This window comes from Clinocottus analis, unplaced genomic scaffold, assembly GCF_023055335.1.
Source record: "Clinocottus analis isolate CAN_PGR_092001 unplaced genomic scaffold, fCliAna1.0.p SCAF_26, whole genome shotgun sequence".
Lineage (NCBI taxonomy): Eukaryota > Metazoa > Chordata > Actinopteri > Perciformes > Cottidae > Clinocottus > Clinocottus analis.
In genome coordinates this window covers 715,851-739,000 of record NW_027175998.1, presented here as the reverse complement: position 1 = coordinate 739,000, position 23,150 = coordinate 715,851, and the positions used below count along the sequence as shown (strand labels likewise).

Genomic DNA, 23,150 nt, shown 5'->3' with positions numbered 1-23,150 from the left:
GAATATATTAATATAGCTGAAAATAGCAGAAGAGATGAAAATATAAATAAATAGCAAATCATTACTGAAAATATAGAAAAGGCAAAATACCTGCTGAAAAATTTTACAGTTCAAAGTCATTTAATTGAACTGTTGAAAATCCTTGTCGTTTAAATGTATAATTGGAAAAGTTGAAAGGAAAACTGCATCATCTAAATCAGGGCTGTCAAACATACGACCCGACCCAGTGTCCAGACCAACAGAAGAAAAAAAAAGTTTTTTTTAAAGTCTTCCATGGGTGGTATTTGAACCACTGATCTTTTGCTTCTAAGACGGAGTTGCTAACCACCGATCCACAGGCGCAGTTGGTGAGACACCTGATATTATTGGGTTGCAGAGTGTCTACAAAACCATCTGTTGAACCTTAGATCGTGAACGTCAGTGACGCTGTTAATCCTGACGTCTATAACCAAAGTGACCTGCACACACTCGCGCACACACACGAACGTGCACGCGACCATAATAACACTTTAACGCAGCCGTTCGCGCACGCACACGGCCGTTCACGCGCGCGGCCGTTATGGCGCGGGCGCATCCGTTCGCGAGCGTTTACACACGCGGCCGTTTCACGTTAGTGAGCGTTCACGTGTGCTGCCGTTCACGTGCGTGCACGGCCGTCCACGTGCACGACCGTTCACGCACCTGCACGTGCGCACCCGTTCGCGTGTGCGGCCGTTCACGTGCCTTCAGCCTGGAGATGCACAGACTAAAAGGCTCCGGTTCTTCATTGAAAACCATTCATTTTTATTTTGATAAAACGCTGAATAATTTTAAGATTTGAGAAAATATGAAAAATGTAAAAGCGTAGATTAATAGCTGAAGGTTTTGTCAACATTTAAAATGTTAAATGGTGTCTCTAGCTCAACATATGAAGGAACTGTAAACGTTTGAAGTTGAAGATGATTTGAAGATTTCCCCATTGGACCCCATTATAAGGAAAAATCATAAAAAGCTTAATAATTTGGAAATTTGAAAAGTCAGAAATATGAAAGGTCATAGCTATTGTGTCCTTAAGTAGCTGAATATTTGAATAATTTAACTTTTTTTAGTTTAAGAGGTCCAAAATACGGATGGAAGAAAGAGAATAATAATAATAAAAAGTTTAATAAAGATTTGAAGAACAATAGTTGGAATGCTTGCAGCATTCCAACTAACTAATAATAACTAGAAAGAGCATTTCCTGCAGAAAATGCGTTGGAATGCCAAAAGCTGAAGCTTATAGCTGAAATGTTTGAAAGAAATAGCTGAATATAGCTGAACTTGGTGGAATATGGCTTAAATTAGCTAAATATAGCTAAATATATTTGAAAATGAACGAATAGCTGAATACATGTAAAAATAGCTGAATATATTAATGTAGCTGAAAATAGCGGAATAGATGAATATATAAATAAATAGCAAATCATTACTGAAAATATAGAAAAGGCAAAATACCTGCTGAAAAATGTTACAGTTCAAAATCATTTAATTGAACTGTTGAAAATCCTTGTCATTTAAATGTATAATTGGAAAAGTTGAAAGGAAAACTGCATCTTCTAAATCGGGGTGTCAAACACACGGTCCGGCCCGCCATTGTGTACAGTCCAACAGAAGAATTTTTTTTTTTTTTTTTTTTTTTTTTAATTAGTCTGCCATACGTGGGGTTTGAACCACTGACCCTTTGCTTCTAAGACAGAGTTGCTAACCACTAATCAACAGGCACTGTTGGAAGGACACCTGATATTATTGGATTGCAGAGTGTCTACAAAACCATCTGTTAAACCTCAGAATGTGAACGTCAGTGACGCTGTTAATCCTGACGTCTGTAACCAAAGTGACTTGCACACGCGCGCACACACACGCGAACGTGCACGCGACCATAATAACACGTTAGCGCTGCCGTTCGCGCGGCCGTTCACTCGCGTGCACGGCCGTTCACGTGCGCGACCGTTCACGCACGTGCACATGCGCACTCGTTCGCGTGTGCAGTCATTCACGTGCCTTCAGCCTGCAGATGCACAGACTAAAAGGCTCCTGTTAAAGAGTTGAAAGCGGATTTGAAGATGTTCTTCATTAGAAACCATTCATTTTTATTTTGATAAAAAGCGGAGTAATTTTAAAATTTGAGAAAATATGAAAAATGTAAAAGCGTAGATTAATAGCTGAGGGTTTTGTCAACATTTGAAATTTTATATATTGTCTCAAGCTCAACGTGTGAAGAAACTGTAAACGTTTGAAGTTGAAGATGATTTGAAGATTTCCCCATTGGGTCCATTATAAAAAAAATCATAAAAAGCTTAATAATTTGGAAATTTGAAAAGTAAGAAATATGAAAAGGCATAGCTATCGTGTCCTTAAGTAGTTGAATATTTGAATAATTGAACTTTTTCCTGTAGCTGAAAATATGAAGGAGTTTAAGAGGTCCAAAATACGGATGAAAGAAATAGAATAATAATAATAAAAAGTTTAATAAAGATTTGAAGAACAATAGTTGGAATGCTTGCAGCATTCCAACTAACTAGAAAGAGCATTTCCTGCAGAAAATGCGTTGGAATGCAAAAAGCTGAAGCTTATAGCCGAAATATTTGAAGGAAATAGCTGAATATAGGTGAACAAAGTTGAATATAGCTTAAATTAGCTAAATATAGCTAAATATATTTTAAAATGAAAGAATAGCTGAATATATGTGAAAATAGCTGAATTTATTAATATAGCTGAAAATTGAATATATAAATAAATAGCAAATAATTACTGAAAATATAGAAAAGGCAAAATACCTGCTGAAAAAATGTTACAGTTCAAAATCATTTAATTGAACTGTTGAAAATCGTTGTCATTTAAATGTATAATTGAAAAAGTTGAAAGGAAAACTGCATCTTCTAAATCAGGGGTGTCAAACACACGGTCCAGCCCGCCAGTGTGTCCAGTCCAACAGAAGAAAAAAAAGTTGTTGTTTTTTTAAATTAAAGTCTGCCATAGGTGGGGTTTGAACCGCTGACCCTTTGCTTCTAAGACGGAGTTGATAACCACTGATCGACAGGCTTGTCTACAAAACCATCTGTTAAACCTCAGAATGTGAACGTCAGTGACGCTGTTAATCCTGACGTCTGTAACCAAAGTGACCTACACACACGCACGCACACACGAACGTGCACGCGACCATAATAACAAGTTAGCGCGGCCGTTCGCGCGCGCGCACGGCTGCGCTAACTTGTTTTTGTTATTATGTAGCTGAAAATATGAAGGAGTTTAAGAGGTCCAAAATACGGATGGAAGAAATAGAATAATAATAACTACAAAGAGCATTTCCTGCAGAAAATGTGTTGGAATGCAAAAAGCTGAAGCTTATAGCTGAAATATTTGAAATAAATAGCTGAATATAGCTGAACATAGTGGAATATAGCTTAAATTAGCTAAATATAGCTAAATATATTTAAAAATGAAGAATAGCTGAATATATGTAAAAATAGCTGAATATATTAATATAGCTGAAAATAGCGGAATATATAAATAAATAGCAAATCATTACTGAAAATATAGAAAAGGCAAAATACCTGCTGAAAAATGTTACAGTTCAAAGTCATTTAATTGAACTGTTGAAAATCCTTGTCGTTTAAATGTATAATTGGAAAAGTTGAAAGGAAAACTGCATCATCTAAATCAGGGCTGTCAAACTTACGACCCGACCCAGTGAAGAAAAAAAAGCTTTTTAAAAAAAAAAAAAATTAAAGTCAGCCATAGGTGGGGTTTGAACCACTGACCCTTTGCTTCAAAGATGGAGTTGCAGACCATTGATCCACAGCCACAGTTGGTGGGACACCTGATATTGGATTGCAGCGTGTCTACAAAACTATCTGTTGAACCTCAGAACGTGAACGTCAGTGACGCTGTTAATCCTGACGTCTGTGACCAAAGCGACCTACACACACGCGCGCACACACGAAGGTGCACGCGACCATAATAACACGTTAGCGCTGCCGTTCGCGCGCGCGACCGTTAAGGCGCGGGCGCATCCGTTTGCGAGCGTTTACACGCGCGGCTGTTTCACGTTAGTGGGCGTTCGCGTGTACTGCCGTTCACGCGCGTGCACGGCCGTTCATGTGCGCACCCGTGCACGTGCGCACCCGTTCACATGGGCGGCCGTTTATGTGCCTTCAGCCTGCAGATGCACAGACCAAAGGGCTGCTGCTGGGGACGAACCTGCTCTCCCATTCAGTCGGACTTCAACACGTCTTATCTGTTGGATTCCTATCGACCGCAGTTTATGGCAGAAGACAAGATTTCTCACGTTTTGAGCTATAAATTATGCCCAAAAAGTATACGGTTTGGAGTAGAGAGCAAGTTTAAAATATCTGTATCGCCAAGTGCCCTCGCTCTGAGTATTACGTCACTCGCTGTGAGCTGCCCAACACACAATAATGAGAAAGGCAGAAAGTGTGCGGAAAAACCATAAAACGAAAACGCCGACAGTTGAAACACTATAGGAGATATCAAAAAGATGAGTAATACAATAACAGCTAAACGTTTTGTCAACATTTTAAAGGTGGAATGGTGTCTCTAGCTGAAGGCATGACAGAGCCTTTACCTTTTGAAGTTGAAGAGTTGAAAGCGGATTTGAAGATGTTCTTCATTGGAAACCATTCTTTTTTTTTTTATAAAAACCTGAATAATTTTAAAATTTAAGAAAATATGAAAAATGTAGAAGCATAGATTAATAGCTGAAGGCTTTGTCAACATGTGGAATTTTAAATATTGTCTCAAGCTCAACGTATGAAGAAACGGTAAACGTTTGAAGTCAAAGACGATTTGAAGATTTCCCCATTGGGTCCCATTATAAAAAAAAAATCGCCTGTAGGTATCGTGTCCTTAAGTAGCTGAATATTTGAATAATTGAACTTTTTTCTGTAGCTGAAAATATGAAGGAGTTTAAGAGGTCCAAAATACGGATGGAAGAAATAGAATAATAATAATAAAAAGTTTATTAAAGATTTGAAGAACAATAGTTGGAATGCTTGCAGCATTCCAACTAATAAAAAGTTTAATAAAGATTTGAAGAACAATAGTTCAAATCTTTATGAAACATTTTTTTTTATTATTAGTTGGAATGCTTGCAGCATTCCAACTAATAAAAAAAAAAAAGTTTCATAAAGATTTGAAGAACAATAGTTGGAATGCGTGCAGCATTCCAACGAATAAACTAATAATAAAAAAAGTTTAATAAAGATTTGAAGAACAATAGTTGGAATGCTTCAGCATGCTTCAGCATTCCAACTAATAAGCCCGCAGGAGAACATGAAGTTGGCTTGCAGCATGGGGTCCATGACCCCATGCGGCTGAAGCCACACTTAAAAATGTCATGACATTTTTTTTTCCAATATCATGCATTGAAGGCTGTAAAGTATGATTCACATCATGTGTGGAAATGTGCGTGTTCATTATGTTTCTAAACTCATTCCTATAGAGCGTATTCACCCACGTGACCCCTGCCCATAACAACAAGCTTTGGCGGCCATGTTGGGGTCCATGCACGGCATTGTTTTGCTGTGTTTTATGCCGCTCTTCTTAAGAAATGACCATCATTTCCTGAAGGAGACACAATTTTTGTTCAAAATGGTGAGCCTTTTGATTATTGTACTGTACCTTATTGTTGGATGTGGGACTAATGATTCAGAATATGGGTTTATCACGCTCAACAAGACAGGCTGGTACTTCAACTTGTCCAGCTCTCAAATAATGCATCTACTTCGGCTTCACTCGTCGTATGAGCGTTAGTTCTCATGTGTTTCTGTTGATACATCGGGTTGTGGGCACGTTTCCATTGACACACTCTCGTCAATAATTTCCTTTAGCTTTTTGGCCGAGCAAAAATCTATGTCTTACACTTGCGCAAAAGGAACTGTGGATGGAAACTTGGGAGGAAGCCATGAACATGGCAACTCCGTCGGGCGATGTCTGCCTTTACTCTGTGATTCATTTCAAGGTATAATAAAACACTGGCTACAAGGGAACAGCACTCAGCAAGGCCAGCCAAACAGTCACTGAGGGTCCTCTTGAACGAGCGCTGGAAGCGGCTTCATCCACACACTCGTCCTGGAGTCGGAGCTGTGTGCGACTACAGATAATATTATGAACCCAGACACGGGGCGTTTGATGTTCCGACATTTGTGGTATTTCCATAACAAGTATAACGCAGAAATAGATGTTAATGTCCCATGGCCATTTGCGGAAATGAAAACAGTTTTACAGGAACTTGACCCGACTGTGCTGGTAACTAAGGGTAATGGGGCTCAAGCCGCGCCACCTTTCCGCTGCAACTGGTTGCGAAAAAGCGAATTAACCACAAAGTGTCGAGCAAGTAAAATCAGGCGAAAAAGCCTGATTACCTCCGAAATAACCTCTATTGGTGTGAAATAACCTCTATTGGTGTGAACACGGCATAAGCTTGCAGACTTTTGTACGCCTTGAAACTTTCCTGTGTGTAAAAACTTGTCTCCAGTACAAAGTACGACGCAAGATCTATTGCCTCCACTGGCGGCAAGCGATCCGCGTCTAACTGCTCAATTTGAGACAAAAGAGGCAGAAGGACATGAGCATGCAGGGCTCTCGCATAATCAGACAATGCTGACATCATGTGAATACGCTCTATAGGATTTTTAGGTCTGTGCATACATCAATTATTTATAAACAATTAGTTAATCATATATTAGTCAACTGATTGTGATTCTTTGAGTTTATATTTGACTTCCATCCAGTCTAAGTCCAGTCTGGAAATGATGGAGAGCCAGTCCTGTGATGCTGAGCCTCCTCCTCCTCCCAAACCTGAGCTCCGCTACCCTGGAATCACCAGAGGAAACACAGAGGGTAATGCTTTCTAGTTCACTGCTTTAGCTCTGATTCACATGGACTTTGTCTCATCTTCCTGTTATGAACATCTGATTTGATGTTGACTTCACAATGATGTTTTGTATTATTTGTCTCTCTACCCTCATGCAGAGTGCAGTCTACTGAACAAAACCCCTCCCACCCCCACCATGTACAAATACAGGCCCAGCTACAGCCCCGGCAAGAACCACACAGCGCTCACACACGCTTACGCCAACCAGGTAATGCACACATTCCCACACAGGTGAGACTGCCAGGTGATGGACAAGTATGGTCAATTTCTTTTGCCCAATATCAAAAATCTCAAATTTGCCTCAAGGGCCTTTTACAATTTTTACATCATACAACCCCCCCTGTTCTTGGATCCTCGCTTTAGGAAGAGAAAACTAGCCCAAAAACAGGAAAAAAAGGAAGAAACCTCAGTAAGGGCTCAGTCAGTGCGGTTACATGGATTCGAATTGCTGGCTTAGTCCGACTAAAATCGAATTATCCCGTTCATGTAAACACCTTTATTCGAATAACTGTGGTCCAACTACGATCCGATTAACACCCCTGGATAACTCGATTCGACTCGATTGATAATTCGAATAACGCTGCATGTAAACGCTGAATCGGATCGGAACTGGACAATGCGTTTGTGCGCATGCTCAAGATCCCGCCGCCCTCCTCCCTCCCTCCCTCCCTCTCAGGTCGTGACCCGGAAGTCGAAAGAGACGATAACTTGTCACGGCCGGCAGAAACAAACAAACGTAAAAGTCGGGTTACGAGCCGATAGTACCTTCGGTGGGTGTCTCTGCTAGCTCCCTGATGTAGCCAGCTAGCGCTGCTGCTAGTTCCCCGTTTGCTCTCCGCTAGCTCCCCGACAACCACCGAAGCTAGCGGGGTTCTCTCCATTAAGAGTGAAGAGGTCAAGCGGAGATGGCTGTATCACCACTACATGTAATGAAAACAGCGCCACCTATCGTATCGGATATGACATGCATTCGGCCAATGATTCGATTTATTCACTGCCATGTATATTCGGATAACAGCAGTTGCCCCGAAAGAAAGCATAGTCCGACTAAAGCAAGATTCGAATTAATACCATCATGTAAACGCACTGAGTATCTTGCCTAAGGACAGTTTGGCATGCAGATTGCATGGCTGGAGATCAAACCAGTTCAACTGCTGCCTCGTTCACTATTTTTTGCTGAAGAAACTCAAAGTTTTGTAGTAGATACCCCAAAGTGTAGTACAAGTTTAACAAGTAAAGTCCCCTGTAGGACCAACTACCAGGATCGTATTGATCCAGAACAAATCTGTCTTAGCTAAACTGTTTAGCCTAACTATTATATTACTATAAGCTATTTTATTGAGTTCCCTTTTAGCAAAAGACTCAAAGTGAATTCCGCACTGGTAAACAGTTGCCTAGTTTAGAAGTCTAGAGCTTTTATTGTGAAAGGACAACAGCATCATCCTGTTGTAGGTTGTCAATATGTCCGGGCATGTTGACTCTAAATCTGCACTATCAACCTCAGAGTAACTCATATTTAATTGATGCACAGTGTGTATGTACGTGTTTCTGATCAGAGTTGTTTTTCCATTTGTCCCTGCCTCTGCTTCTTTTATCGCTCATGGATTTCTTTCTAATGTATCTCATTTTTGTTTGTGTTTTTCCTTTTGATTTTCTGTCTGTCATCTGGGTTTGGTTTCTCAGTGGCTTTCTGTTGATCAGTATCAGTAAGTGATTGTTCTAAAAGCATTGTTTCCTTCTTGTATCCTTTATTTTTTGTCCTGCCCCTTTCTGTTTGCTCCAGGCATGGGTAAAATACTCTTTGAACACATTTGAAATGGTTAGTGACTAAATTCATCTGTCTTTGGAATATAAGGCTGATAAAGAGTCATTTTTGTGTTCAAATCAAAGGATTGTACCTGAGTACATCTGGATTATACAGATCAGCTGGTTCTACTTCGTATTTGTACCCATGTCTGGCCCATATCCTACCAGGTGTCTATCCAGCACATTATTGTTTTGAGTCTCCGTCATTTCTTCTAGATTAGAAAGGTTTCTCCTGTTGATTCCTTCTAGTGTTTGTCAAAATAAATGTCTCCCTTGTAGCTCAGATACAGAATTAAAAGCTCTAGACATCCATTTGCCTGTCTGTCATGTCCTACAAGTAGTTTGATATGTCATCCTGACGTTCATGGAGAAAACATTTCCTGTCCTAGAAAAAGGCAGAAAGTTAGAGAAATAGTTTTTATATATTTATTTATTTATTTATGCCTCCTCGTCGGCAACAGTTGCATCATATTTAAATATGATATAATACTATTTTCCAGTTGTCCGTTTGTATGTATTTCCATACATCTGATCCATTCTTATATCTTAGGCAAAACTTGAGACCATTTCTTCAAATTTAACCTGAACTCGATAATGAAAAGATGTTGTTGGTCAAAGCTCACAGTGACCAATGAAACACATTTTTACTGTTACAACAAAAAACGAATATGCTGATTATAACATGATAAAATTATGACATTCTGAACAGACATGGATGTAAACTGCAACATGGTCGTAATGTAACAATGTACCGTTCGCTTTCAGTCAGGAGAAACACTTTTTTTTTAATCTATCCCGAACCTCTTCGGCCTTTAACGTGGTCGGGCCAATATTGGCATTAATAATATAAATGCCAATATTTACTTATATTATACTACATATACTTATATTTTACTTTGCTATTATTGTCCAATGAGAGATGAGGATAATTTCTTTAAAGGATTTGACGACAAAATGTTATGCTAATAATTAACGTTGACTCATAATTGGTAATAGAAGATTACTTTTCCTTTATCAAACAATTTACTGAAACACTGATTTGGGGCGTGGATTTCATCATGTTAAAAATCCAACATGAAGAAAGAAAGGAAGACTCGGCACATTTGCATATTTGAACGTGAAGACAAGCTTTCAGTCATTAGACCTTTATCAGGGCAAATGGTTGACAAAGACACAATTCATTAATCTATAATAAATGTATTGTTAAATAATGACATTAGATGGGGAACACAGCTCCAGCAATTGGAGTGCAGGCAGCTGGGAGAGATTCAGTGCTCACCTTTTTAATTTAAGGAGTGGACGTAAGCTGTTTTATTTGAATTTCGCTACTCCACGGCATGAGAAATATGTTTACCTTGATTAAGTTATGCATATTAAAATGAAACATAAACCACGGCCAATTGACACAACCAGAACATGTGCCGGTCGGGTTTTGGGATCGCACCAGATCAGGAACAATGGCCGATGAGGGTCCAATGACAGAAAGCTTGGACTTCTTGTGAGACGTCGGTGCGTCGGTGTGCAGAGCCTTCAACTTTGCATTGTATGAGAATATTCTCAAACTAAACATTTTGAATATCTATATAAAGCCTGAGATCAACAGCATCATCTGTGAAGAGAAGAGTTCCCGTCCGGCAAAGAAATATTGGCAACAGTTGAGGTCTTGTGTCGCAATGTCAACACAAGGAAGTTTCAGTTAGGCAGGGATTCAGTATCTCTACTCTGTGTGCTCAGCTTCTTGTTGTTTCTTTCCCCCGATGCCCCTTCTCTCCTACACCTCCCCTCCTCTTTCTCCTCCTTGTGCCTTCTGCAGTTAAGTCGAGGTGAGAGTGTTGGCAGTGCCAGGGACTCTTCCTCCTCCACTTCCTCCCTCCTTCAGGCCAGCCAGCAGCCTGGTTTTCGCTCCCAGCCCAGTCTGGACCGGAGGGACGCTCCACCTGACAGAGTGGGAGTAGGAGGAGGTGGGGAAAGGAGGGAGGGCAGAAGAGAGGTGGGGACAGGGGGCATCCCTGGCTACTCCCTGGGCGGACGCTCGTACCCCTCCTTCTCTGACTCCACGGTCCTGTCGGGAGTGGCCTCGCGTTCTTCCAGCTCCACGCACACCTCAGCAGGTGCCGTCCACATTTCCGAGGCCACCACCAACTCGACCAGCTTCAAGAGCTTAGCCAATCAGACACCCCCACCCCACCACCCGTCCCGCAACGGGAGCCTGTCATATGACAACTTACTGTCAGGTGGTGATGATTTCGACAAAGGGATGATGACGGGTTCAGCAGCCCCTGAAGTTTCCTCTGGGAGACCCTGCACTCCAGCAGCAGGCGGCTACAACTCTGCCTTCCTATCGTCCCAACAGAGAGATGCTGAGATACACTCACAGCCCGCCCAGTCGCCCCATCACTACCACCGCTCCTCCCACCACCACCACTCCTTCCTCCATCGCTCCTCTTCTTCCACTTCCTCCTCCCCGCCGCCGCCTCAAGAGAGGGAGCGTCTGCTGAGCGAGCTCCACCCTGTTTCTCACCAACCGCCTGCCAACCTTTCCTCGGCTCCCCCATCCTCTTCAGCCCCACCTCCCCCACATCACCATCACCACCACCATCACCATCACCACCACGGCCATCATCACCACCACCATTCCTCCTCCTCTTCCGCTACATCTCGCCCTCCCCGCTTCACTGTCCCCCATACACCATCCCACCATGCTTATCCCTATCGCACCCGCTCCACTGACACCCCTCTGGGATCTTCCTCCACCTCCACGACCCACCCTCCTCGATCCCCGCACCCTCCACCTCTGGGCAAGTCGCTCTCTTACTCAAGTGCCGCCGCTGCCGAAATGCAGTATCGACTGGTCCGAAAGGCATCTGCGTCAGCCGGAGCGAATGCGGCGGGGGTAGGAGGAGGAGGAGAAGGAGGAGAAGGAGGAGGGATGGGAGGAGGAGGAATACAAGCGCCAAAGTGAGTATGAATTTAGTCAGGACGATTGGTTTGCTGTTAACCTTGAGAAAAATCCACCTGGCCGCCTGAAAACCTGATTGACTGCTCCTCCTGCTCCTCCTCCTCTTCTTCCCTTCTCTCCTCTTCCTCCTGCCAGATTTCCTGTGAGTTCTTCCTCCTTTTCCCTTTGCTTGTTTCGCACTGTTAAATGTGTGATGCTGGTGTAGTCTGCCTGTTTGTTCCTGTCCTCTAATTAATTATTATAATTTTTATAACCACCTTCTTTGCATAATTCTGTGCCAGCCCCTTACACAGACACATGTCTTCCATATTCACAACATGAATGTGTAACAATATAAAAGACACGTGTTCAACATGACGCAGCAGTGAAACAGGGTTATACTCAGCATTGTAGGTTTAGAATGTAAGTCACAATTAACAAATTAAGATGTGAATAAATCAGGTACCAGTACCAGTAGTAAACTCGATAGAAAAACTGTAACATTATACCATTTTTTCATGTTTGTACATAGGCAACGTAAAAGAAAAGGTATCTTCGGAATTCTGCACGAATGAGTCAGTATTTTACACTTCCGGTTCTCTCATCACTTATTTACGTGTCTTTAAAGAGTGTAAATGAGACGACTGAACGTTCTCACTAAGACACTAGTCCACTTTTAGCTTAGTGGTGGAGTCCTAACGTCATGTGACCGTGGTTGCGTTCCTTAATAGCCCAACATTAGCTTATTCCTTTACACTTCAAATGTCATAAAAGTGGCGTTCATATGTGAAGATTATCTTGCTAAACAAAACATGAAGGCATCGTAAAAGTTTTTTGCTGTTTTTTTTTGGGCAATCATCCAATGAAAGAATCTCATTTACTGTTTGTGGGCGGAACCAATGATCTCTGAAGAAAAAATCAAATCTTTAAGTGAAAAAAAGCTCTATTTTGGTCTCATCTGATCAGACATGGAACCCATTGAACGTCCCAGTAACGTTTGGCAAACGGTAGGCGCTTTAGTTAGTTAGTTAGTTTATTGACAGCAGAGGGCTTTTTTTCTGGCAACCCTCCCAAACAACCTCTGCAATTCTCAAGTTGTGATCCGTAGAGATTCTTTTGCCAGTCGAACCCTCCTTCTCACGATGCGTATACACACATCCACTTCAGGCTGATTCTTAACATCTCCTGTCTTTTTTCAACTTCCTAATTATTGCAATGATAGTGGAAATGTTTTTTTTTTGTTGTTTTTTTTATGTTTAGAGATTTTCTTATATCCATTTTCTGATTTGTGCAGCTCAACAACTTTTCTTTGCACATTGTCACTGTGTTCTTGAGTCTTTCCCATAGTCATGACTGACTAAGGCCCAATCCCAATCTTCACCCTTACGGACTCATGGACTTTGAGGCGCGCTCCCGCAAAGTCCTTGAGGGTTTAGTAGTGTCCAATTGTGAAATTGTTGAGTGCCTGAGGGCTCTGTGGCAGACATTTTGAGCCCATCATGAAGCCTTAATGGACAAGAATTACCCACAATGCATTGCAATGTGAGGTTAAAAAAAAAAGAAGGTAAACAAAGAGGCACGTGGGCATTCAGTCCGATAAAATAACTTAACAGCATTACGGATTAAAGATGAGACATAAAAACACATGAATTAGAGAAATGCAAGCAGAATATATATTAAGGGTGGATATTGGGATTGGGCCCAAGGGAATCTGGCCTGTGTCACCTCATAAATATACCCCAGGAAGTCATGATTGACCACTTAAGAGTTCCTTATCAAACAAGTGAACTTAAAAATGTAAATTATGACTGGAATTATACTTTAGTCCATTTTAATCATGAGATTTTCTAGTGGTGCCAATAATTGTTGCACATGTTTTAGAGAAAAATATGTATTCAATTTAATATTTAATTTAATTTTTATTTAAAAAATGTATACTTCAATGAAGAGATCCAATTTGTAAGTATTGTGTGTGTGTGTGTGTGTGTGTGTGTGTGTGTGTGTGTGTGTGTGTGTCTTCATTGTGCTCTTGATGACCAATCGACACGGACTGTGTAGAGTTTGAATGTGGGATGTATTCTAGTTCAGAGTACGAACTATTAAAGGCAAATCTGTTTCTGATCATTTCTCCATTAATTAGAGATACAACCTTTTTCAGCACCGGCCTTAGAAACGCTGTGACATCTACTGTCTCTCGTTCAATGTCAAGTGCAGCACAATCCCTCGTAGTAAGACTGTACCTCCCTCCAGTGAACCCATGTAGGCTGGGCTATGGAATGGAAAGCTAGATCCATCTGATAGCATCCGGCTCATAAGTCAGACAGTTAGAAGCAATTCATCACGTCCATCAATGTTACATCCATATCTCACAGTAATGCTTCTGGTGACTTGTGATTAGGGCTGTCAAAATTGGTCAAAAATGACATTTGAATATTCGCTTTAAAAAAACATGTATATTCGAATATATTAGAATTTTTGGTTGCGCATTGCGCAATAGGCACGTCAATAACATCGCAAATTAATACGAGACATAACTACTTGTGTAGGTAATTTAATTAAGTCTAAACATATTTAAGAACATATTACCTACACAAAAATAAGTAAATTAACTAATGGCCAAGACAGCAGACATTGGCCTCTCGCTCGCACACACGCACTCTTTCTCTCTCTCTCTCTCTCTCTCCCGCACCGTCGCGCTCTCTGCTCATAGCGGTTTAAATGAACGACAACAATAACTTTGTGAAAGCAGACAACGAACTGGTGGCGGATGGCGAAAAATACGTGTCCCGACGTTTCTGTTCCGCTGAAGTTTCACATGTTATGCCGTCTTCTCTTTGGTGCACATTCTGGAGATGTAGCTTCACGTTTCTTGTCGTTAAACAGTAAGCTAAAACTCTAGCTTACATAGTGACCAGACGTCCTCTTTTTCCTGGACATGTCCTCTTTTCGAGACCTAACAAATGCGTCCGGCAGGGATTCCAAAACGTCTGGGATTTTGCCTCGTTGGATATTTGTGTTTCTCTGGGTCTTTATTAAGCTCTTACAAGTTTTGTAAATGGTATCCCCCTTACGTTCCAACTTCTTGCGCGAGCTCTAACTGTGGAGAGAACTGTCATTGGTCGACCGATCTCAGGGTTGCCAGATGCACGATAATAATCCTCCAAATACAACCATTTTGAGCCTTTTGTACGATCCTTCTCCATTTCCAATCTGGCAACACTGAGCACCTTGTCACCTCATCGTGTCTGCGGCGGGGTTTGCCAGATTCACGAGAATTATCCTCCAAAATCCTTTTTTTTTTAATTTATTTTTTTTTACATTCAAATATTAATTTTCATATTCAAAATTCGGTTTTTAACAACTATTTGAATATATATTCGAATTTCGAATATTCGTTGACAGCCCTACTTGTGATGTCATGTAGCTTTCCTCACGTGACAATAGCATGTTGTGTGAGGAGGCTTCACACCTGTAATTATGTCATGTGGTGTCCTGAACTGTCACGCTGATCATCTTTGGGCTTTTCTATAATCAGGGATGAGCCGAGCCAGATGAAACCTCCGAGTCGGACCAACGGCGGCCAGCTCTTCTCCTCCACCTCCTCCTCCTCTGCCCCTTCCTCTCCCTCTCATCCAGTCGGCGTGTCAGCCCGGCCCGGAGTGGCCTATTCCAGCTCACCATTAACGCAGAGTCCAGCCCACAAGTCTCAGGGTGGCGGGGTGAAGAAGGTGACGGGTGTCGGGGGCACCACCTATGAGATTTCTGTCTAAGTGGCATCCAGCCTCCCGCTCGACGACCACTAAGATGAAGAGGAGATATTGCTGCCTCCTTCTGCCAGTGAGGGAGAGATTTAAGACACCAAACCACTGGCCGACTGTAGACCTGGACATCTGAGGACATTCTGAACCATTTTGTCCAAATCTCATTCTTCGTTGTCTGCTTGACTATAGAGCTACACTATACTGGACTGTCCAGCATCCAGATATCCACCTCAGCAACTGAGAGCAAGACCTGTACTGAGTGATGAAGTCCGGACTTCCTGGCACTGGGCCATAAGAGTCTGTTTTCTGAGATCTCACAGTACCAAACCGGAATCACGATATGAGTTTTATCCTCACTGTAGCTCAGTAGGTAGCATGAGGCCCCAGCTTGCTCTAGGGTGTTGCATTGTACAAGAATCACAGCGAAAGGCACTACCACTGCCAGGGTGAGGAGTTTGATCCCCACTGGGGCCCCCAGTGAGCTCTGCATCGACGGGGAGTCCAGTCAGCACGTTTGGACTAAAGCTGCATTTGGGTAGAAATTGGTGCAGATGTTTTAATATTTCACCATTTTCTCGCTCACATTTTCAACACCATCGGACACAAAAAAAAACAGGAGGATTCAAACAGTGTGTGGCACTCGGTCTGAATCCAGGTAGAATCCATTCAACGTTAAGGGCTCCCAATAGACTTCCATTTTAGTGTAAACTACATGTGTGATCGGCTAGTACTTATTACCACTTATAATCCCAGTTAAACTCTACTTTTGATAACAGCATCCACCAAATGGAGGGATTTCATTGGACCATGTCGTCAGTGATGCAGGCCCGGCAGAGTCCCTGAAACCTGTAGTACCCCTCCTTGAGGCCACCCGATAGGGATCAGTCATCAAGTCAGTGGTATCTCTTCTGGATTGTGACAATCTAGCAGTGACTGGAAGGAGTGCTATACATGTTCTTTTCCATCATTGTTGCTGTGTGAATTAACTTGCCTTTTGATGCAGGGAGGAAGATGATGATGATGATGAAGTGTGACATTGAAAAGAAACAAAAAGAGTGATTCCTTGTTTCTTTTATCCATTTGTTGATTTATTCCTAGATGTGAATATGATTCCATGTTTGTACAGAATGATGTGATTTTAAATGTGAATTTATTTTGTACGTGGCGTTCAGACTGCAGCATGCACTACTATTACTACAAGCCAGTATAGGCCTCTCGTGGACCAAGTGGTCTGTTTGAACAAACGGGACAGGAGGGAACTAAAGTGAACAAGAAAATCCTGTGGAAGCCTTTTGTGTTCAAAGGGGTTCTTAAGACAAGGCTGGTCTCCAGAAAATTATATCCTCGAGCAATTGCCTTGAAAATAAAGTTGTTTTTTTATGTCACCTATTTAATTTGAAACTGTTTTATATGAATTTATATGGAAATATAGCTATTGATAAATGGAGTTTTTAATATTGACTCAAAGATGGGTTGAGTTGTGGTCTCTTAGACCAGACGCCTTATTTCAAACATGGTCTCACAGTGAGATTGCATCTTAAGCCATGATTTCAGTAATTTCTCTCAAGATGAAGCCACTGGCCCCAGTACTCTGTCTCACTATTTAAACTGGAGACAAGTTAAAATAACCTTCAATTAGGATGGATGTTAACTATGACTACATTCTGCTGCAGTGAAAGTCCTTCTGGTCTCAATCCATAAGAATTCAGCTGAAGTGTGGCTTGGGAATTGATTTCAAGATTAAGTTCAAACATAAATGAGGCTGCTGGTCTAAAAAAATGTGCTTAATGGAGAAAAAAAAAGTTGTGATGTAGTGGACACTTGTAAAGCAGTACACCAAGTCTTCCTTCTCCCTGCTAAACATCAATTGTGCATTGTTTGCTTAAGGTTAAATTTACAGGTACTTTTGTGCAATTCCAAACTGTGTATGTGAGTGCTTCATCGGGTGAAGTCCAGCCCTTTGTTGGGCCGTCTTGTTTCACTGCCCCCTGAGAGCCATCACGCCTTCATTTTCCTCTTTCATTTCAGAAAGCAGTGCTGACGGTAAAACGGGCGGGTTGGAGACCCGGTTCCAATTGTCTTTCCCTGACGGGCTGGTGATCACATATATTTGGTAGCCAATGGTGCGGCTGTGAAATGGTGAATAAACACATTTCATGTCGTATACATTCTTCACAATTAAAGACCCCATTATTTAGTTTATTTAACAAGGTTTTAATTTGAAGTGTTTTCTTCAGCTTAGCAGAGGACCGTCAGCTGTGATCCCAATTTGTGTATATCCAACAGTTACTGTGTCCCATTGATTGTAAAGCCAGGTGGAACCATGCCATCACTTTGTCATGACATAATGCGAACATGTCAGTTTGACTACAACTAGAGCCCACTGTCTCTGGAGTGTCACCTTATTAAACCGCCATCTTTGGCCATGTTGTCTTAATCCAGTCCAGGACACAAAGAGGGACACCACAGGACTGCATCAGAACCAGTAATGGTCAAATAAAAGCACAAAGGATGTAGCATCAAATGGAACGGAAGGATAATCCTATTGCTGATTTATGACACAAAAAGAAAGGGAAAGGGTGATAATAAACGCAAAACAAAGAGTTGGAGCAGTCACTTTATTGGCATTTCTGAACACCGCAAGGAGCTGTGACCGTGCAGATGCGTGCACTGTAGATACTTATACAGAGCAAGGGCCACTTATTGTTGCCGTTTCATTGGATGCATTACACAATATTAAGTGTTTTATTTCTGATATGTCACTACATGTATAGGAGTCTGTTTCTCTGGTCCCTCTGTGTAATGTGGAAATGAAACACTGAAGGTTTCATTTGAGCAATGATGTGAAGAATGAAGGCTGCATAGGAATACTTCATGTGCACATTGTTTTATTGCATGGATAACAACAGGCCAGCAGACTTCTCCATTCGAGTACATGAGCAAATATACATGCAAGCCTTGGAATGCAGCTCGGATGAAATGCAACATGACAAACCAATTTCACAAGAAGTGTACAAAACAAAAAAAGTTTTAGTAGTCAATCCATAGGGGGAAAAAATAAGTCAGTCTTAAAAAAGAAAACGCTAATTTATCAGTTTACAAGTACAAGGGAAAGAAAGTTTGGAATCCTGACAAAGTTAGTAAAAAATAATGCTGGGAAATGAAATGCCAGAACTACATCTTTAGTTTGACACTGCAAACATGCTCCCATTTCTTCATCACGCCAATCACAGGCTTGTAGATTGGTCCGGTGTACAGTACTGTAGGGACGGCGTATTTTGGTAAGTCAACAGGAAGTTACACATTAAAAGTCAAGGACCAACAACAAATTTGTGGGGGTTCATACTCTGAAGACCGTGAACGTCCATACAGAGGATCACGGCAACTCAGGCCATTGTGACGAGATAAGCACGGATCCTCTTCCATTTGAGTTCTGGTTCCAACCGCTGCGGTCCATTCGTGAATGCGTTCTGAAACTGGGAGGACCAAAGTTTGCAGGCACTGTACAGATCCACGGGCGGTGTGAGAGAGAGTGAGAGAGAAAAATAGTCTGGTCTGAGACTGCTACAATCTAAAAGTGACCGACAGATTTGCTTACTTTCCATAGCATGATAAATTTACTCCATCCTCCATTTTTATCTTCGCTGTTTTTAAACAACATCATTGGAACTGTCAGAGTAACAAAACTGACAAAATATTGCTCAACATGGATAGCCCGCAGATGCTAGCAGTGCTACTGGTTACCTTGTTGGGAACATAAAAATAGTAGAAAAACTAAAACAATATGTCTAAAACCGAAAGGGTTTTGAAAAAATATGTCTCTACGGTGAGCCGAAGACGCCGAACACAAGTAGCAACAACAACAAAGGCGTCAAATGAAGTGGAATGACAGAAGTAGCTTGGTCTGTCCACGAGATCAGAGTCAAGTCCACAGGGATGAATAAAGATTGCTGTTAGTAAACCCGACTAACGCAGAGGTGTTCATGTAAACAAGCGCTCCCATATTGTAGCTCTCATTTAACACTGCAAACGTATGTTACTGAGTTAGAACCTATTTTACATGAATAGATTCATTAAAGGTTTTTAAAAAAACTACTCTAATATTATTAAATTAGTTGGATAAAATTTAAAAAAAAATAATCTAAAAGAACAAAGCCTCACATTCAGTGCTCCCTTCCTGTTAATTAGTAAGAACTCAACTGACAGTCACTCAGACTTCACAGCTTTGAAATGTGTGGTGTAGACTGGAAGAACCCGATGCACATGGCAAGTCTTCACGGCACAGTATTTGGGCCTTCCACCCAAATACTGGACCAGGTTTAGCATTAAAACCCCCAAAAGCTGGTTTACGGTTTCACAGTTTTGCTCCTCTGCCAAAGCGTACACTTGTTCTCTTTGCCCACTAATAGAGGGCAAACAGACTCGAATGATTGGGGTTAACTGGGGCTTAGTGTTTACTTTAATTCTTGCGGTGATCCACAGCGACACCAGTCCTGTTCGGATTCACAAGTGAACAAACTTTGAGAGGGGAGAGGGGGCGACCTGAACCCACAGCATCGGTCCAGAAATGAAAGCTGAGTGATGGGAAGCGTTTATTTGTCCTTCTTGGACTCAGACTCCGGAACTTCGGCATGGGCTCCTTGCTGCTCGGACTCGTCCTCCTCGGGGACCGGCGGGAACTGGTATTGGCTGACCTTGTCTCCTTTGGTCTTGTTGAGCTTCTTGGACTTCTGGTAGAGTTCGTTCAGGTTGAACTCTCGGATGATGTTCTCCTAGTGGAGGGAGGCGAAGACCGTTATAGACGGGAGTTCAAGTTGGTACATTTAAACTGTCCGATTCAATGAAACGATTCTGTGCTTTTCTGGAAGTTCACTCGAGTAGGAAACCAACCCCCCAGCATGCCCAGTGTGTTCAATTAATGGCAGAAATCTGTGCAGTAAATGCGTATTAACCCATTTCCTAAATATACACATGCGCTTTCAAAATATACCACAGCAAATACCATTTAAAATATTTCATTATGACAGGGTTTCATCAACTAGATGTGGAGATCACTTGAAAATAAAGAAATCTACTTTGTGAGTGGTTGGTGGGTTTAAAATCAAATGTGTAGTATAGTAACAGTAGCCAGTGAGTCCTTTAGTTATACATATTTGTTACCCATTTATTTGTACTCTTTCTAGTACATGGCCTAAGGTGCTATGGCAAGACCAGTTGTTTGTGAGGCATGCTCAGTACCAAAGCAACAAGGGGCAATGCACACACTGAAAACAACATTGTCGCTGTGTTTCACACTAGCCAGCGAACATCTGCACCTTAGAAGGAGTTTAAGAAAAACAAAAACTGCCAGAGTTATCTGTATACATGTCACAGAGTGTGTCCCTTCCTGAAGTGCACTTTCCAGTCTGACCTCTGTAAAGCTCCAGGATACAGCTCTACCCTTCTTGTCCACCTGGGGGCGCCGCATCACCTCCTTGCCTCCCTGAAACAACACCAAGGATGGCAGCTGCTTGGACAGCGGTGAGGCAGATACTTTGTACCTACAGAGCAGAATCATATCCACACATGTCTAGTCACACCCATCAATCACAGGACACAAAGACAGGAGAGAAACTGAATCTCTTACTTTTTGGAGACCTCTCCATAACGTCCGATGTCCACCTTACCAAACTTGAGACCAGCGCAGTTATACCTGAAACACAGGGACAAACCGGTAACCCAAGTCACTCTAGTCAGGGTCGCAGAGTGTACCGCTTACGTTTGCTGAGCAGGCAGTCTTACTTGAGAGAGAGATCAGCGTAGACGGAAGCAAAGGACTGGCACTCTGGAGACCAGTTGGCAAAATATTCAACAATCCACGTCACACGATTGTCTCTGTCCAGCTCATCCTGGACACACACACTTGATTAAAAATACAGTGTACATGTCTCTGTGCTACAACAAATTCTACCATTTGTACTCACATCGATGGTTTTGTCGCTGAAATATTTGATGTACTCTGGTCCCATGTAAAGAGGCGGCTTACAGGTCATCAAAAACACTGACACAAAAGGACCAACAGAAGATGAGAACATTAGCAGAGTTAGTGCTGACAATTAGTTTACTTAAGTAAAAAGAAATATTTGGATATAACATTCTTTCACACACACACACGACGAGAATGAGAAAATAAGTTAATAGGCAAAATAATTATACATGTAGTGTATTTGTGAAAAACAATTACATCAGAAAAAAGCTAAAACTTTTTTTTTTTTTTAAACTATAAATAGTTATAACTTTGTGATTCTGTTTAGGCCTTCAAAGAAAGCTTAGAAGTCCCTGACGGCCCAACACTGATGTATATATGGATGGATGGATGCGTTTGTGTGGCGGTTGGACTGACCTATGCAGAGGGTAAGGTAGAGCAGACCCATCCTGATGTCAAGTCTGAAGAACAGGATGACATTGGCCACTTTGCTGAACAGGATGATGTTGCCCACATGCTGCTCCACCGTTACTGAAGAGAACAGATCAGAAATGAGCTGGGGTTTATTTAAATGTGTTTATGGAATCTGATTGATCACTCATGCATCAGAACATGAACATCTCACCACGTTGCTGCTCAGCAGAAAGAAATAATTCAGACCCAGATAGAAAACAAGGACGATTACTCACTGGCTCGCCTGTTCTTCATCATGACGATGGCACTGAGGAACATGAGGATCTCCACCTCCCTCTGAGAACACAAACGCGGTACAGCTCCGTTAACCAGGCGGCTCATATTGAGAGCGGGGGCACCGTGATGTCAGACCACCTCAAAACTCTACATTTAGTGACAGCTTAATTATACCGTACATCAGTTAGTGGACAGGGAGAATGGCGGCAATTCCAACCAATATTTGTAAATGAACATGTACACAATATATTCTTGCCGATGTATGTGATATATTAGTAAGGGAAAAAAATCAGCTGTCCTATGAGGTCACAACCAACAACGATAAAGAAACATGTATCTTTTGCTGGGGTGTGCACACACGCACGAACACTTTTATCCTCTGAGTGATTCTTGATTATTTCATCCCCTACATAATGTTCAATCGACACCGGACGAAGCGACGTTAAGGTTACCGCTAGCTGGGCATCCGTACTGTATCGGGACACACGCTGATTTACAGTCCGTGTGTTCCGTACATCTTTTTTATTATTATTATTCTCGTGAGTTCTGAATTAAGATGTGTGTCTCAAGCAACTCTGCCAATGAGCAAAACAGCATAAATTTACAGATTTTGGGCCGAGGTTCGGCCCGTCATCTCCCCCTGCAGCTAGGACCAGCTACAGCTTCCCTCGCTGCCAGCCAGCCCACAGCCGCTAGCTTGGCTGTTTGATAGCACTCCCGATTAGCAGCCATTTGTTCATGCCCAGCATTTTCTACGGACCCAGTCGAAGTCGCAGGGGTTGCCGTCCTCTCGCTGTGTGGCCAGATGGTCGCAGATGCCAGGCGTCTTGCGGATGGCGAGAAAGGCTACTGACATGAAGATGGAGGCGATGTAGTAGGGCTTCAGCAGCCACTTGTACACCTGCGGCAGGTGGTACAGGAAGGCGAGTAGCGGCGTCAGCAATGCCATGTTTCTATTTCACTGTCGCGCGACAATTACAACTGGTAAAGAACGTCGAATTGACCGAGGCAGCCAGCGATGAAGCTGTTAGCTTAATATGAATGGGTCGACGCTAGCTGTCTTGGCGTTACGGTCTG

At 42.1% G+C, this 23,150-nt stretch overlaps 2 protein-coding genes across 7 annotated transcripts in view; one reads left to right on the top strand and one right to left on the bottom strand.

The window, feature by feature from the left end:
• Positions 1-16,807, top strand: part of zdhhc5a (zinc finger DHHC-type palmitoyltransferase 5a) — a 47,641-nt gene extending 30,834 nt beyond the window's left edge. For all 6 annotated transcript variants that reach the window (XM_068591915.1, XM_068591920.1, XM_068591919.1 and 3 more), the window contains 4 exons: positions 6,771-6,879; positions 7,012-7,121; positions 10,533-11,677; positions 15,193-16,807. In XM_068591915.1, the coding sequence (XP_068448016.1) occupies positions 6,771-6,879; positions 7,012-7,121; positions 10,533-11,677; positions 15,193-15,427 (1,599 nt within the window). In that variant the 3' untranslated portion in view covers positions 15,428-16,807. The remainder of the gene's footprint in view (positions 1-6,770; positions 6,880-7,011; positions 7,122-10,532; positions 11,678-15,192) is intronic.
• A 3,190-nt stretch (positions 16,808-19,997) lies between these two features.
• tmx2b (thioredoxin-related transmembrane protein 2b) lies at positions 19,998-23,150 on the bottom strand. The gene is made up of 8 exons (XM_068591925.1): positions 22,834-23,150; positions 22,073-22,133; positions 21,801-21,914; positions 21,382-21,458; positions 21,200-21,306; positions 21,045-21,110; positions 20,829-20,958; positions 19,998-20,190 (listed from the first exon to the last, which is right to left on the bottom strand). The coding sequence occupies exons 1-8, from the start codon at positions 23,020-23,022 to the stop codon at positions 20,011-20,013; spliced, it is 924 nt and encodes a 307-aa protein (XP_068448026.1). The 5' UTR covers positions 23,023-23,150; the 3' UTR covers positions 19,998-20,010.

What these genes read in the sequence shown, in the direction of transcription:
- tmx2b (XM_068591925.1), bottom strand. Translation starts at nt 23,022, where the DNA reads ATGGCATTGCTGACGCCGCTACTCGCCTTCCTGTACCACCTGCCGCAG. An exon ending in CTACCTTACCCTCTGCATAG is followed by an intron (nt 21,459 to 21,800) that starts GTCAGTCCAACC and finishes CTTTTGTGTCAG; the next exon opens with TGTTTTTGATGACCTGTAAG. An exon ending in TACGCTGATCTCTCTCTCAA is followed by an intron (nt 21,111 to 21,199) that starts GTAAGACTGCCT and finishes CCTGTGTTTCAG; the next exon opens with GTATAACTGCGCTGGTCTCA.